Source organism: Nansenia antarctica (genome assembly GCF_963989245.1).
Source record: "Nansenia antarctica genome assembly, chromosome: 9".
In the NCBI taxonomy this organism is placed as follows: domain Eukaryota; kingdom Metazoa; phylum Chordata; class Actinopteri; order Argentiniformes; family Microstomatidae; genus Nansenia; species Nansenia antarctica.
Window position 1 is genome coordinate 24,436,513 of NC_137679.1, and position 11,664 is coordinate 24,448,176.

At 40.4% G+C, this 11,664-nt stretch overlaps 1 protein-coding gene across 1 annotated transcript; it reads left to right on the plus strand.

Annotated features, from left to right (window-relative positions):
* Positions 1-208: 208 nt before the first annotated feature.
* Positions 209-4,766, plus strand: morf4l1 (mortality factor 4 like 1). The gene is made up of 12 exons (XM_080538885.1): positions 209-292; positions 1,557-1,603; positions 1,757-1,824; positions 1,976-2,062; positions 2,181-2,264; positions 2,506-2,531; positions 2,919-3,010; positions 3,181-3,282; positions 3,502-3,590; positions 3,836-4,008; positions 4,210-4,294; positions 4,396-4,766. Exons 1-12 carry the CDS (start codon positions 253-255, stop codon positions 4,478-4,480), a joined length of 978 nt encoding a protein of 325 aa, XP_080395011.1. The 5' UTR covers positions 209-252; the 3' UTR covers positions 4,481-4,766.
* Positions 4,767-11,664: the final 6,898 nt, after the last annotated feature.

The window sequence follows — 11,664 nt, forward strand, 5'->3', positions numbered from 1 at the left end:
GTTTCAGATGTCTATTTTATTATATTATTCTATTGTCACTTTATTTAGTTGTTGTCGTTTGTGATGTGAATGGCTGTGTAACCCCTTAATTTCCCTCGGGGATGAATGAAGTATCTCGCTATATAATAACGTCGCAATAAATATGCGTCATCACAGACGTGGTTGTGAGGCGCCTTCACTGTTTCTGAATGAAATAGGAGCTGGCGATGCCTGGATTTGATTTTTCAGATATTTTGATAGTTTAATCTGTGAATGGCGCCAAAACAGGACCCTAAACCTAAATTTCAAGAAGGTAAGGAACTCCCTAATTGGTTTGTGAGAGAGTTTTGCGACGAACTGTTTCTGGCTGTGGGCAGTGCAGCCAATAAAGTGGGCGCTACTCAGATCATCATGGCGCGCTCACTTGTCAACAATTGCCAATCCTTTGCATGGCACAACGAAATCAAATGTCCCATAGGCTTAATGTATGTTTAGCAAACCACCCCATATAATAATGAATCATGTCAGCTATATGTTACTATCTATGCAACGTTCAGTAGGTTATATTGCACCCATCTGTACGCGACCCTGGCCTGAACGCTAGAGAGCTTGTGGGTGTGTTTAGGGCTAGGCTAAAACAAAAGCCTGCATCCGCTCTCCAGCAAGGACCAGGGTTGATGATATCCACTGGTCTATGCACTAAATATGATGCGAACATGCATTCATGTCAACAATCGAATATGATACAAATACATCATAGTTATAATGGCATTAATACTTAAAAAAAGAAAGAAAAGAAAAGTCCCCAGTCTTGATTTATTATCTTCTATAGGCCTAACCTTAAAGGGCCACTCTGGGATTGGTACATACATGTTTGGACTTTTATATTAATACATTATAGCTATTGATTATTAAAGAATATCACTTATAAATGCCTCGTGAGCTTAGTTCAACTGCCTTACCCCATCATAACCCAAAATATAATTGGTCCTTTGTTTGTAACTATGTAATTGTAAACAAACACTGTATAGCTTCAAAACGTGGTTGAAACCAAACATTTTTTTAATCTAATGGATGGTCTGTCCTTGCATCCATAGCTCAGTAGCCTATATGAAATTGAAAGTGGTTACATTTTGTCCAGCCCCATCCCTCAGATATTTACCAATAGAATGAATCCCAGATTGCCCCTTTTAAATTGTATATTAATAACCCATTTGCAAGCTATCTAAGGGCTCTTTGATGTACTGTAAGTAGATAACCCATGATAAAGATTAAAGATTGTGAAACAAAGTAATTGAAGCCCAATAATTCTGCTGTACGATAGCCTACCCATTATTCATCAGATACCCATTGTTCATCAAACCCCCAGGGGGGTATTCCATCAACGTCGCAAAAGGAAAATCCAGGCTTATTTTTGATAAGTCTAGCAACCCCTCTGGTCAAGGCACTGGCCTAACACATGGCTATTATGATGCAACATGGGTGTTTCATTTCTTGCAGTGCAATATAGGCTACAGTATTTATTTACATACTTAAATACTGACCTTTGACCTATGTTTGGGCCTGTCTCATTTTAGGTGAACGAGTGCTGTGTTTTCATGGGCCATTGCTCTACGAAGCAAAGGTATGCTACTGTGTCAGTCCATATTTCCATTATTTGTAGAATTTTAGATTAAATTAAAACATATTAAATCTTTTGGTCCTTAGTTGAAATCAGATGTAGAAATATTGTACGGTTTGTGTCTAAGTGTTAGCCTAATCATATGTTTCTTTACAGAGTGTTAAGATAAATATCAAGGACAAACAAATAAAATACTTCATTCATTACAGTGGATGGAATAAGAAGTAAGTATTTGATATGTTATTTATGTTCATTATTATAACTTCTCCAACAGAGATTTATTTGGATTTCTTAGGTGACACTTGCTTATGGGCAATGCTTATGGGGTCACGTACATCTGAATGAATACATCTTGATGCTTGTTTCCTTTTTTAGCTGGGACGAATGGGTTCCTGAAAGCCGAGTGCTTAAATATGTGGATAGTAACCTGCAGAAACAGAAAGAGCTTCAGAAGGCTAATCAGTGAGTCCCCCCTGTGTTGCTTTTTGCAGTTTGGACTCTATCAGGATCTGATTGTGTTGTCATTGATGCATCTTTATATCATGTTGTTCTCTTGTGGCTACTGTATACCTTTTCTCAGAGAGCATTATGTTGAGGGAAGGATGAGGGGTGTAGCACCAAGCAAGAAGATACCTGCTCCGCCGCCGCAGAAACACCTCGATGTGTGAGTAGTCTTCTTGGCTTCCATGCATGTTCTGCTCCAGGCCTTGTGTCATGCCATCAGCTGTGTTTAACTTGTTTTGTTATAGGCTAACATTATATATTATTGTATCTTTCCTCAGTTATTTACGAGATTGACTATCTCTGCTAGTTTTGTAGTAAGGAGGTCAGTGAATACATGCATGAGTATGTATGAGAATATTACCTGTTTGTGAATTCTACAGTATTTTTCCCTTCTCCACCAGGAAAACAAAAAAGAACAAACAAAAGCGTAAGTATCATTTATTGGCCACATACCTTATAGTTTTTTATCTTCATTTTAAGTCCTTCTAAGCAGAGTGAAAAAAGCAGCATCCACACTCAAATCTGTGCAAAAATCATTATTTATTGCAAGCTTTCGGTCATAGACCTTCTTCAGGCAAGTCCTTTTAAGCAAGTATAAAGAACAATGCCAATGCATGCTAGTGCCATAGACATTTGTAACAGAAACTCAGCAAGCAGCTATTTACAGGAAATAATCCCTTGTTGAGTCCCTCGGTTATATATTTCACTGGCGCCAACACATGTGGCTCGCAGAGCGATAATAATGGACAAGTTGCTATTGTATAGAATCACAGCCTCTGTTTGTGTGTTTACCCATTTATCCATGTTGATTCAGCTCCAGGGGCAGGGGAAGGGACCAGTACTGGGGGGGAGATTCCCCACCCTCCACGGAAGAAGAGGGCACGTGTTGACCCAACTGTGGAAAGTGTATGTCTACTACACAATGATGTGCTTATATAGAAGTAGATTCCCACTAGGAAAGGCTATTTCTATTTGACTTAGCTACCTGATTTGTTGTTGTACAGGAAGTTATGGAGATGATTTTTGTGATGGAAATGAATGTTTCCCCTAAATAAACTCCAACTTTCTGTGTACAGGAGGAAACCTTTATAAACCAAGTGGAGGTAAAGGTGAAGATCCCTGAGGAGTTAAAACCATGGCTTGTGGATGACTGGGATCTGATCACCCGGCAAAAGCAGGTCAGTGGGTAAAGATTCAGAGCAGCCAGTATGATAACTCATTTAGTCCTCTAAATAGTCCTCTTCAGTGGCAGAATTATTACATACTTAATTCTGCCTTGAATTGAATGACATCTAATTAACTAATGAAGTCTAATAGGTTGAAGGTCACATGGCATGGACATATTAGAGCATATTTCCATCTTAGACTATGTAGATTAATTTTCTCATTTGTTTCAGCTCTTCCACCTGCCTGCAAAAAAGAATGTTGAAGCTGTCCTTGAAGATTATGCAAATTACAAGAAATCAAGAGGAAACTCTGACAACAAGTAAATGCTGGGAAAAAAGAAGCATATGTGATACGGTGATAGGATTGATCATATGATTATTTTCCCATATGATTACTTTCCCTCTAGTATTATGTAATTTGTCATCAGAGTTGCTGAATCACTCCCAAGAAATGTCATTACAAATGTCACATGGTCTCATATTCCTTGATCGCGAATTGCTGTTCCCTGTAAATGGCTAACATTTGGAGACTCACTCCTCTGTATCCTCTGCCTGGTCCTCTCAGGGAATTTGCTGTGAATGAAGTGGTTTCTGGTATCCGGGAGTACTTCAACGTTATGCTGGGGACGCAGCTTCTCTACAAGTTTGAGAGGCCACAGTATGCGGAAATCCTGGCCAACCACCCTGATACATCTATATCTCAGATCTATGGGGCACCTCACCTACTGAGGCTGTTTGGTACGAAGGCTTGTATACTTTATGTTACATCAGTCCTCCTTGTATACCTTATGTTACATCAGTCCTCCTCATTATAAGCACCCTTGCCTGCTGGTCTGTAAAATTAAGAAGTCTAAAGTATTCCTCTGAGTGGAGAGGCCCTCTATACTTAATACTATACTCTATACTCTGTAAGAGTGTGTTCGTTTTTGTACTTGACAGTGCGGATTGGTGCCATGCTGGCCTACACGCCTCTGGATGAGAAGAGCTTGGCTCTGCTGCTGAGCTACCTGCAGGATTTCCTCAAGTGAGTCTTTTCCTGAAGCCCTATTGTGACTGGTGTTTATCCATTGTTGGGTCTTGGGTGAAAATGTAATGACATGTTTGGTTTGTTCTTGTCAATTTGAGGTACCTTGTGAAGAACTCGACATCTCTCTTCAGTGTGAGTGACTATGAAGTAGCGCCCCCAGAGTACCACCGTAAGGCTGTTTGACAATGGACCTACCTATACAACCAGGCACTGTCTGTTTTGGGGCTGACTTTTTTACCCACTGAAAGGAAGTGACTTTAGAAAAAAAATCATTCTGATAACATGTTTTTGAGGCCACAGATGAAGATGGTGTATGTCTAAAGAATCACAGAGCCTAAGATTTCAGACGTTGGACACAATTATTTTCTTTCATTTAGAAAGCTGCTGAGAAAGCTGTCCCTGTATTGGTATGTTCTTGAGTACCACTTTAGTTTATTCTAATACTTGTTCTGTCCGTTTAACCAAGGTCTTTGAAAAGGATTTTTTTTTTGGTTCAAATGCTGGCTGAATTTGTCTTTCATTGTAATTTTATAATAAAACTTTTTAATTCGCACTTGAACGTGGTTGTGTGTGACTGATTTGAATGTCTTCCGGCGGTTTCATTTATTTCAGACAGACATGACAGAAAGATGTATGATACCCACAATTCGATAATCTACCACTCTTATTAGTTACTTATTGTGGAATCCACACATGTAACTCGAATCATCACGCAACTTTCCCATTGACATCAATGCAAGATTTACGTGAATGTCAGAGTTACGCGTACGGATCTCGAGATTCTACTCTTAGTGTAGGACAAAATAGAGGTACTCGTCATTGGAGCAGAGGCACTGAGAGAGAAACTGATCTCTAAATTGAAGTCACTGGCACTCGGCACCAGGCCAGAAACCTAGGTGTCATCATAGATTCTAATTTAACTTTCGATGCCCACATCAGGAATGTGACCAATTGTGCCTTTTATCACTTAAAGATATCCCTCAGAATGCGTCCGTTTCTCTCCCAGACTAATACTGAGAGACTAGTGCACTCTTTTATCACTAGCAGGCTGGACTATTGTAATGCAAAAAAAAAGTGACAGATCAACTCCAACTTTTCAAAATGTAGCTGCTCATGTGTTAACCAAGACCAGAAGGAGTGCACATTACACCGGTTTTAATATCGCTGCACTGACTACCTCTTAGTTGTAGAATTGATTTTAAGATTATTTTATTGGTTTACAAAGCACTAAATGGTCTCGCTCCTGACTATGTCTTGCATGGTTTTAAGATAGATCCCTCAGGTCCTCTGGTGGTGCTCTCTTGGTAGTTACAAGGGTCCTGTCTAAGACCCATGGCGGGGCCACTTTTTGCCACTATGGCCTCAGAGTATGGACTGGCTTGCCGGAGGACTTGAGGGTGGCAAAGAGTGTGGATATCTTTTATCTAGTGTTTATCTCAACTTGCACTTTTACTCTTATTTGTTATTACCTATTTCTTGTTTTATTCCTGATTTTATTGTGTTGTATTTGATCTATTACTAATCTCATATTTCTTGTTTTCTTGTGTTGTATTTTATTTATTCATTTTCATGTTCTTTTTGTTTGAACTCCTGTTCCTTTTTTTTCTTCTTTTTTATGTTCAGCACTTGCCGTTGCATTGAATGTATGACTTGTATAAATAAAGTTTGATTGATTGAAAGTGAAGAGGGCTTTAGAATGGGCTAATTCAGGTTGGGTACTGACTATGCTGCATCAGAGATTGTAAGCAGTGATGCTATATCACAAATGGAAGGAGAAGGGAGAAAGGAGAAGGGAGGCGATTCTACAGCAGAAGGCCAGGACCAGTCGCTACAGAGATTCCTTTGTCCGCCTGGCCATAACGCTGTGTGAGAACAATATTGTCTTGTGTTACGTAACTGTACCACAATCTCACTGCCATGGAGCCTTACAAAAATAAATAGTGATGTGTGTGTATTTCCGTGTGCACAAGGACAAAGTGAATTTCCCATTATAAAGTTTAATTGACCACATTTGCATCCATCCATCCATCCATAATGTGGTATAGATCATATTTTGATATTAGAAAAGGCACTTATTTACGGTATTCATAGTCTCATTCTGGTTTCCAAGATTATGGTATTAGGTTTAGGCTGTCTCCTGTACTCACTAAACAGTGGAGAACAGATTAATAGAAAGGTGCATGAGGTAGAATAACAGTGATTAGTTAAGTGACGAGGGCTTTAGTGGACAAGTTGTTGAGTTGGCACGGAAAGGGGCGTGGCCAGGGGGTAATTATGAATGAATTAATGGTCTTTATTGTCATTGCTATAGTACAGGTACCAAACAACGAAATTTAGGAGGGGTGGCTCCCCTGGTGTTAGGAAAGAAAAAAAAGAAGAAAAAAAAACACAAGAAGGGAAGGAGCTGGTTTACATAAATAGAGGCTATGTACACTATCCACTATACTATACTGTACAGATAGACGACTAGGGTTGATCATATTGCACATAGTGTTATTGCACATTCATTTAAAGTGTCGCAGTTTGTGGCATTACCCCTCATCCGAATTGCCCCTGGCATGCACAAGCATCAAGGTGAAAAACAGATCTCTCCCACTATGATCAGTTTGTGTGTTCTAATCAGTCGCGTCCTTCAAACTCCTCTGTGTGTGTCTAGGCTGGACCACCTGACAGCAACAGAATATAGTAGGATGCAGTGTGAGGTTTCATAAATCTATGAAGCTTAGATTATGCATCAATACAATGAACATATTCGAAGTGGGGGCAGTGTCACAGGGACACATGCTCTTAATTCAAATGTTTATAAAAGATAAGGTAAAGATGCCAACATGTTTGGACTAGATGCTACTAATAAAATCAGGGTGCTATGATTATCGGAGATAACAAGTTATTAGAAAATGCACTTTTCACTGCTCTAAATTCTTCGTTCTATATGGGCAACCTAAAGGTAAAGCAATGTACCTCAATGTATTTTAACGACTGACCTACTACAGTACAAACAAATTACATTGAATCACTCAGAACGTTGATTAACCATGACATTGTACCACTGAAACTGCAAGCTAAGATCAACAATTATATCAAGATTCTGTCTCTTGTGCTCACCAGTATATCACTGATCAGACAACTGACTATAAAAGTGACTGAGACAGATTGTGAGTGTCAGATTTATGTGTGCATGGCTTCAATACCATTGGCATAATTACTGTTCTCTCCGTTTGAAAGGCTATAGGGGTTATTGAGTTTTTTTGTTGCTAAAAAGACACAGGATGTGTGAGGAGGAGGAAAGAGCCATGTTTGGTTTGAAACTGAGTGCCAATACTCCCACAAAAGGTTTATTAAGAGTAGACATTCCCTTCAGTTGTGCTTGTGTTATTCAAACAGACTTTTGAGTTATTGCTTACACATGAACTGGACATATGGTCTTAATTTAAACACTGTCGTTGGAGGAATGTGGGCCCTGTGCTGTATATTCACCTCAAAACGTTTATTAATGCTGCTAATAAGATTTATTTTCAGCAAAGTGCTGGACGTGGCCAAGCTCTGGGATTACATAGACACCTGTGAGCTTTTTCACATTCTGTGGGCTAGACTTCTTATGGTCAGGATGATTTGGTTCTGTTTTTCTTCTCTCTTGGTTTTAGAGTAGGTTGGGCCCACCAAAGCATGTGGTAGTGAAAAGAGTCTCCTGGCACTGGTGGTGGTATGTCATATTTCTCTTATGGAACGCAGGCTGTGAACCCAGAGCATTTTGTACAGGAAAGAAACTTAATACACCATTAACTTTGAAGCCTCACCGCCAACCCCCCCCTCCTCTCTCCTCTTCAATTTGTTCTGTTGAATACTTCTTCTCTCTTCTTAGCCATGATTGTGACTCTCTTGAAATAAGAGCGAGAACCTAAACATTGGTTTCAAATTTAGTTATTTGTGGTTTGATCTGTGTCAGCTGCTCAGTAGTTATGGCAATACAGTTCAGTGTGTTTGGAGAATTTCCTTTAATCCCATTTCCAGAGCCTTAACCAGGACCAGCTGTCTCCTCGTGGGTTTGCCTCATATTCCTCTGTGTGTGTAGAGATCACAGTGCTATGATGGCATTTAACAGCCCACCAGAAAGAATGAGGGGTAACAGCCATACGTTCTCCCTGGAGATCTATTCAGCAAGTTACCTCACTCAAACCTCTGGCCCCCTCTCTTCCTCTGCACCATTCAGAACCTTCTTTACGAGATTGACCCACCACTACTCTGATTTAAAACACATTACACACAGCATTAGTGGCTGGGTCATGGAAAGGCCTCCTCTGACTTATTTTTCTTTCTTTCTTTCTTTCTTCAGTGACAGCCTTCATGTGTTTTTAAGGGACAGAGTGACACTGAGCTTTGAGTCCTTATTAGTTTGTTAAAGACGGTCACATCTGCACCTACAGCTCTCTATGATAATAGCGTACCTCAAGACAGACACACGAGGATGATTTGTGTTGGATGGCTTCAGCAGGTCACCCCCTCTCTGTCGCTCTGATCTGGGGACCTGATGTCATACCTGATGGGATTGGATCAGCCTTCTGGAAAAAGGATCTGAGCAGCTTCAACTCCAATAAGTCACCATGGTTACTGGGGATGAAGACCACAGATAAGCAAACAAAGCTCAAGAAGATTTCTCACTCTCAGAGGTCCCATTTGGTTTTTCAAATCAGTCATTCCAGGACCATGTGCAGTTATTGTTGGTCGGTAGTTGTAGGAAATGTGTGTTTCCACTAGATGGCAGGATTACACACAATAAACACAATAGCAACTCAATCTGCCCTCCACCCCTTTAGCATATTTAGCCGATTGGAATGTGGATATGATCTATGATCATATATAAGAAAAATCATTCTCTAGAACATTCTCTAGATGGGTTGATCACCAGTTGAACTGAGGGATCATTCACAGGTTCAGACACCTTTAGGAAGAGTTTAGAGTTTTGAACAGCAGCAGACTCAAAAGGAAAGATAGAGGCATTTGCCAACAAATAATGAGGATATCCGATCTCTGTCACACTCCCTCTAGTTGGCCAGAAAACAACATTTATCCAAACCAAACTCCTGTGGGGATACTTTGAGAAGTCATCCTATTCTTAGACAGGAAAGATTAACAGTTGCACCCAACTGTTGAACACGTCCCTCTCTCTGATGAAGGCCATTTGTACACTTCCTCTAAACGATCCCTCTAGAGGACAGCCAGCTGGTTGCTCTCTCTGGAGTGAAAAAGTGTTAAGGTTTAATGTGGTTGTGAATGTTTCCCCAGAGCAGGAGTTAGTGGTGGACTAATTACACAGTGGGCGCGGAGCCCGAGCTCCACACTGATGCCAGAGCAGTGTGTGACTGTTGATCATTAGTATTGGAAAATGCATTCGCCACAAAGGGCTGCGGTCATTTCAACCCATTAAAACATGAAAGAACATACCCCACTCTTCTGGAGAAGGAATTTGCGAGACATAAACAGCCTGTAAAATGGAAAACTACATCTGTGTCCATTTGTTTTCCTGAAAGGCGGCCACATTTGGTAATCCTTACTGAAATTCTTTCCAATAACGGAGAGCACTCGGAAAAAAAGAAGGAAAAAGGCCTGTTTCATCCATCTGTTTTCAATGTTGTGCAGTAGTGGCTTTGAGCAGAGGATGTCTACGCAGTGGGAGAGTGAGAAGCTGTGGAGCTTTAAGGGGGGTTTTGAGGCCTGGCCTTCATTTACACGATTAGGCTCATCATCTTTATGACAGTCCTTTCTTTTTTCAATTGAATCCCCTTTGAGAGAGCCTTCGTTTGGCTATGATCTCAAAGCAGTAGTGGAGAGTCATAGCCACAGCAACATGGGCTGCTGTCAGCACACCACTGTCCCATCCTGTCAACTATCTCTCACTTCTGCTGGGGATTTCAAGCCTAATTTTATCTGGCCATGTAATGCAATAATTTACCATAGCATAGCAATGATGGAGATACTGCTATGGTAATGTTGGTCAGCCATCAACCCCCTCAGAGTTAAAAGGTGATGTAATGATTTGCTGCTACACAGTGCTGTGGACATCTACTGTTTACACAGTCTCACCCTTCAAAGCCGTGTGACTCAAATCGCTGTTCAGTGGGCCATGATACATATACTGGTGAGTGACTTAGTGATGATAAACCCCCAATGTGGTTGTGGCCTGAGAGAGACAGCCTATGAAAGGTTCAATGTTTTTCATTGAATCCACAGAGACAAGACTATGAATAGAGAGCATCACCTTATTCTTTTTTATTTATTTATTTTCCACAGGGATTGTGCCTTTTGATGTGCAGGAGGAGGTGTAAAAGGCTCTGAACTGGCTGCTGTGAATTCTTGATGAGATAACCCACTCTGCTACTAAACTAAAACACTGTTTAATGTCGCTTTAACAAAGGCTTAATCTGCGCTCTTTCGTCTTGTGTTTTCCAGAGGTTTTTCATGGCTTTAATCCACTAGTGAACGTCTGACTTTGATTTTGACTTTTTACTTTGAGAGCACCTTTTGTGCTCTAGATTTATCTTTCAATGTAAATACAGATATCCTGGTAACCTTAAACCATCCTACAAAATGTATTCAATGCTAGGTGTCAGTGTCATTTAACTTGTGACACTCCTCAATGGGGATACAGTCCTTTGATCAATATGTCAGCAGCACTAGCAGTGTCTTCTGCAACAGCTCAATGAAATTCCTGTGGACAAATCCATGTAGTAATATTCTTGTTTGAAGGGCACTGATCTCCTTTGTCATATTTGGATAACCTTGATAGATACTTCCAATGAACTTCATATATTGTCATACAGAAAGTGTAGATGTGTTGTCCACATCCTGACTGAACTGTGTCACTATGGAGGGGGGTCGACGCTTCACCTCCAGTGGAGGTAGAAATCAGAGGATTGCCTCATTCATGGTAACTGGAATGAAATGAGGAATGGTATCAAACATGCATTTCATGGAGCCCATTCTCTGATTTCTACCTCCACCAGCCTCCACTGTTCACCTCTGAATTCCCTAGGGTAATGGATGACCAGCTTAGGTCATTTCATATTCAGTGTAGACCAGTATCATTGTCTGTGAATCTAGAGGTTTGAGTCAACCTGTACACCTCAATATCATTACTATACTATACCAAAACACTAAATTACAAATGAACGTGTCAACTAACTACATTTTAATATCATGGTCTTTATCCTATGCTAGTGATAGACTCTAGAGGTAGAGTAAATCGTGTGCCATGATCTGATCCCACAAAGATTCACCTGCGCATCTTTTGACCAGCAGAGGGCAGACTTGACAGAGAAATAAACATGAATCCTTCAGTAGTGCAGCAAATGTGGCCACATGAAGGAGGC

Excerpts from the sequence above, each read along its gene's own strand:
- morf4l1 (XM_080538885.1), top strand. The coding sequence starts at position 253 with ATGGCGCCAAAACAGGACCCTAAACCTAAATTTCAAGAAG. Across the intron at positions 1,825-1,975 it reads TACAGTGGATGGAATAAGAA|CTGGGACGAATGGGTTCCTG; the intron begins GTAAGTATTTGA and ends TTCCTTTTTTAG. Across the intron at positions 2,532-2,918 it reads AAAAAAGAACAAACAAAAGC|CTCCAGGGGCAGGGGAAGGG; the intron begins GTAAGTATCATT and ends ATGTTGATTCAG.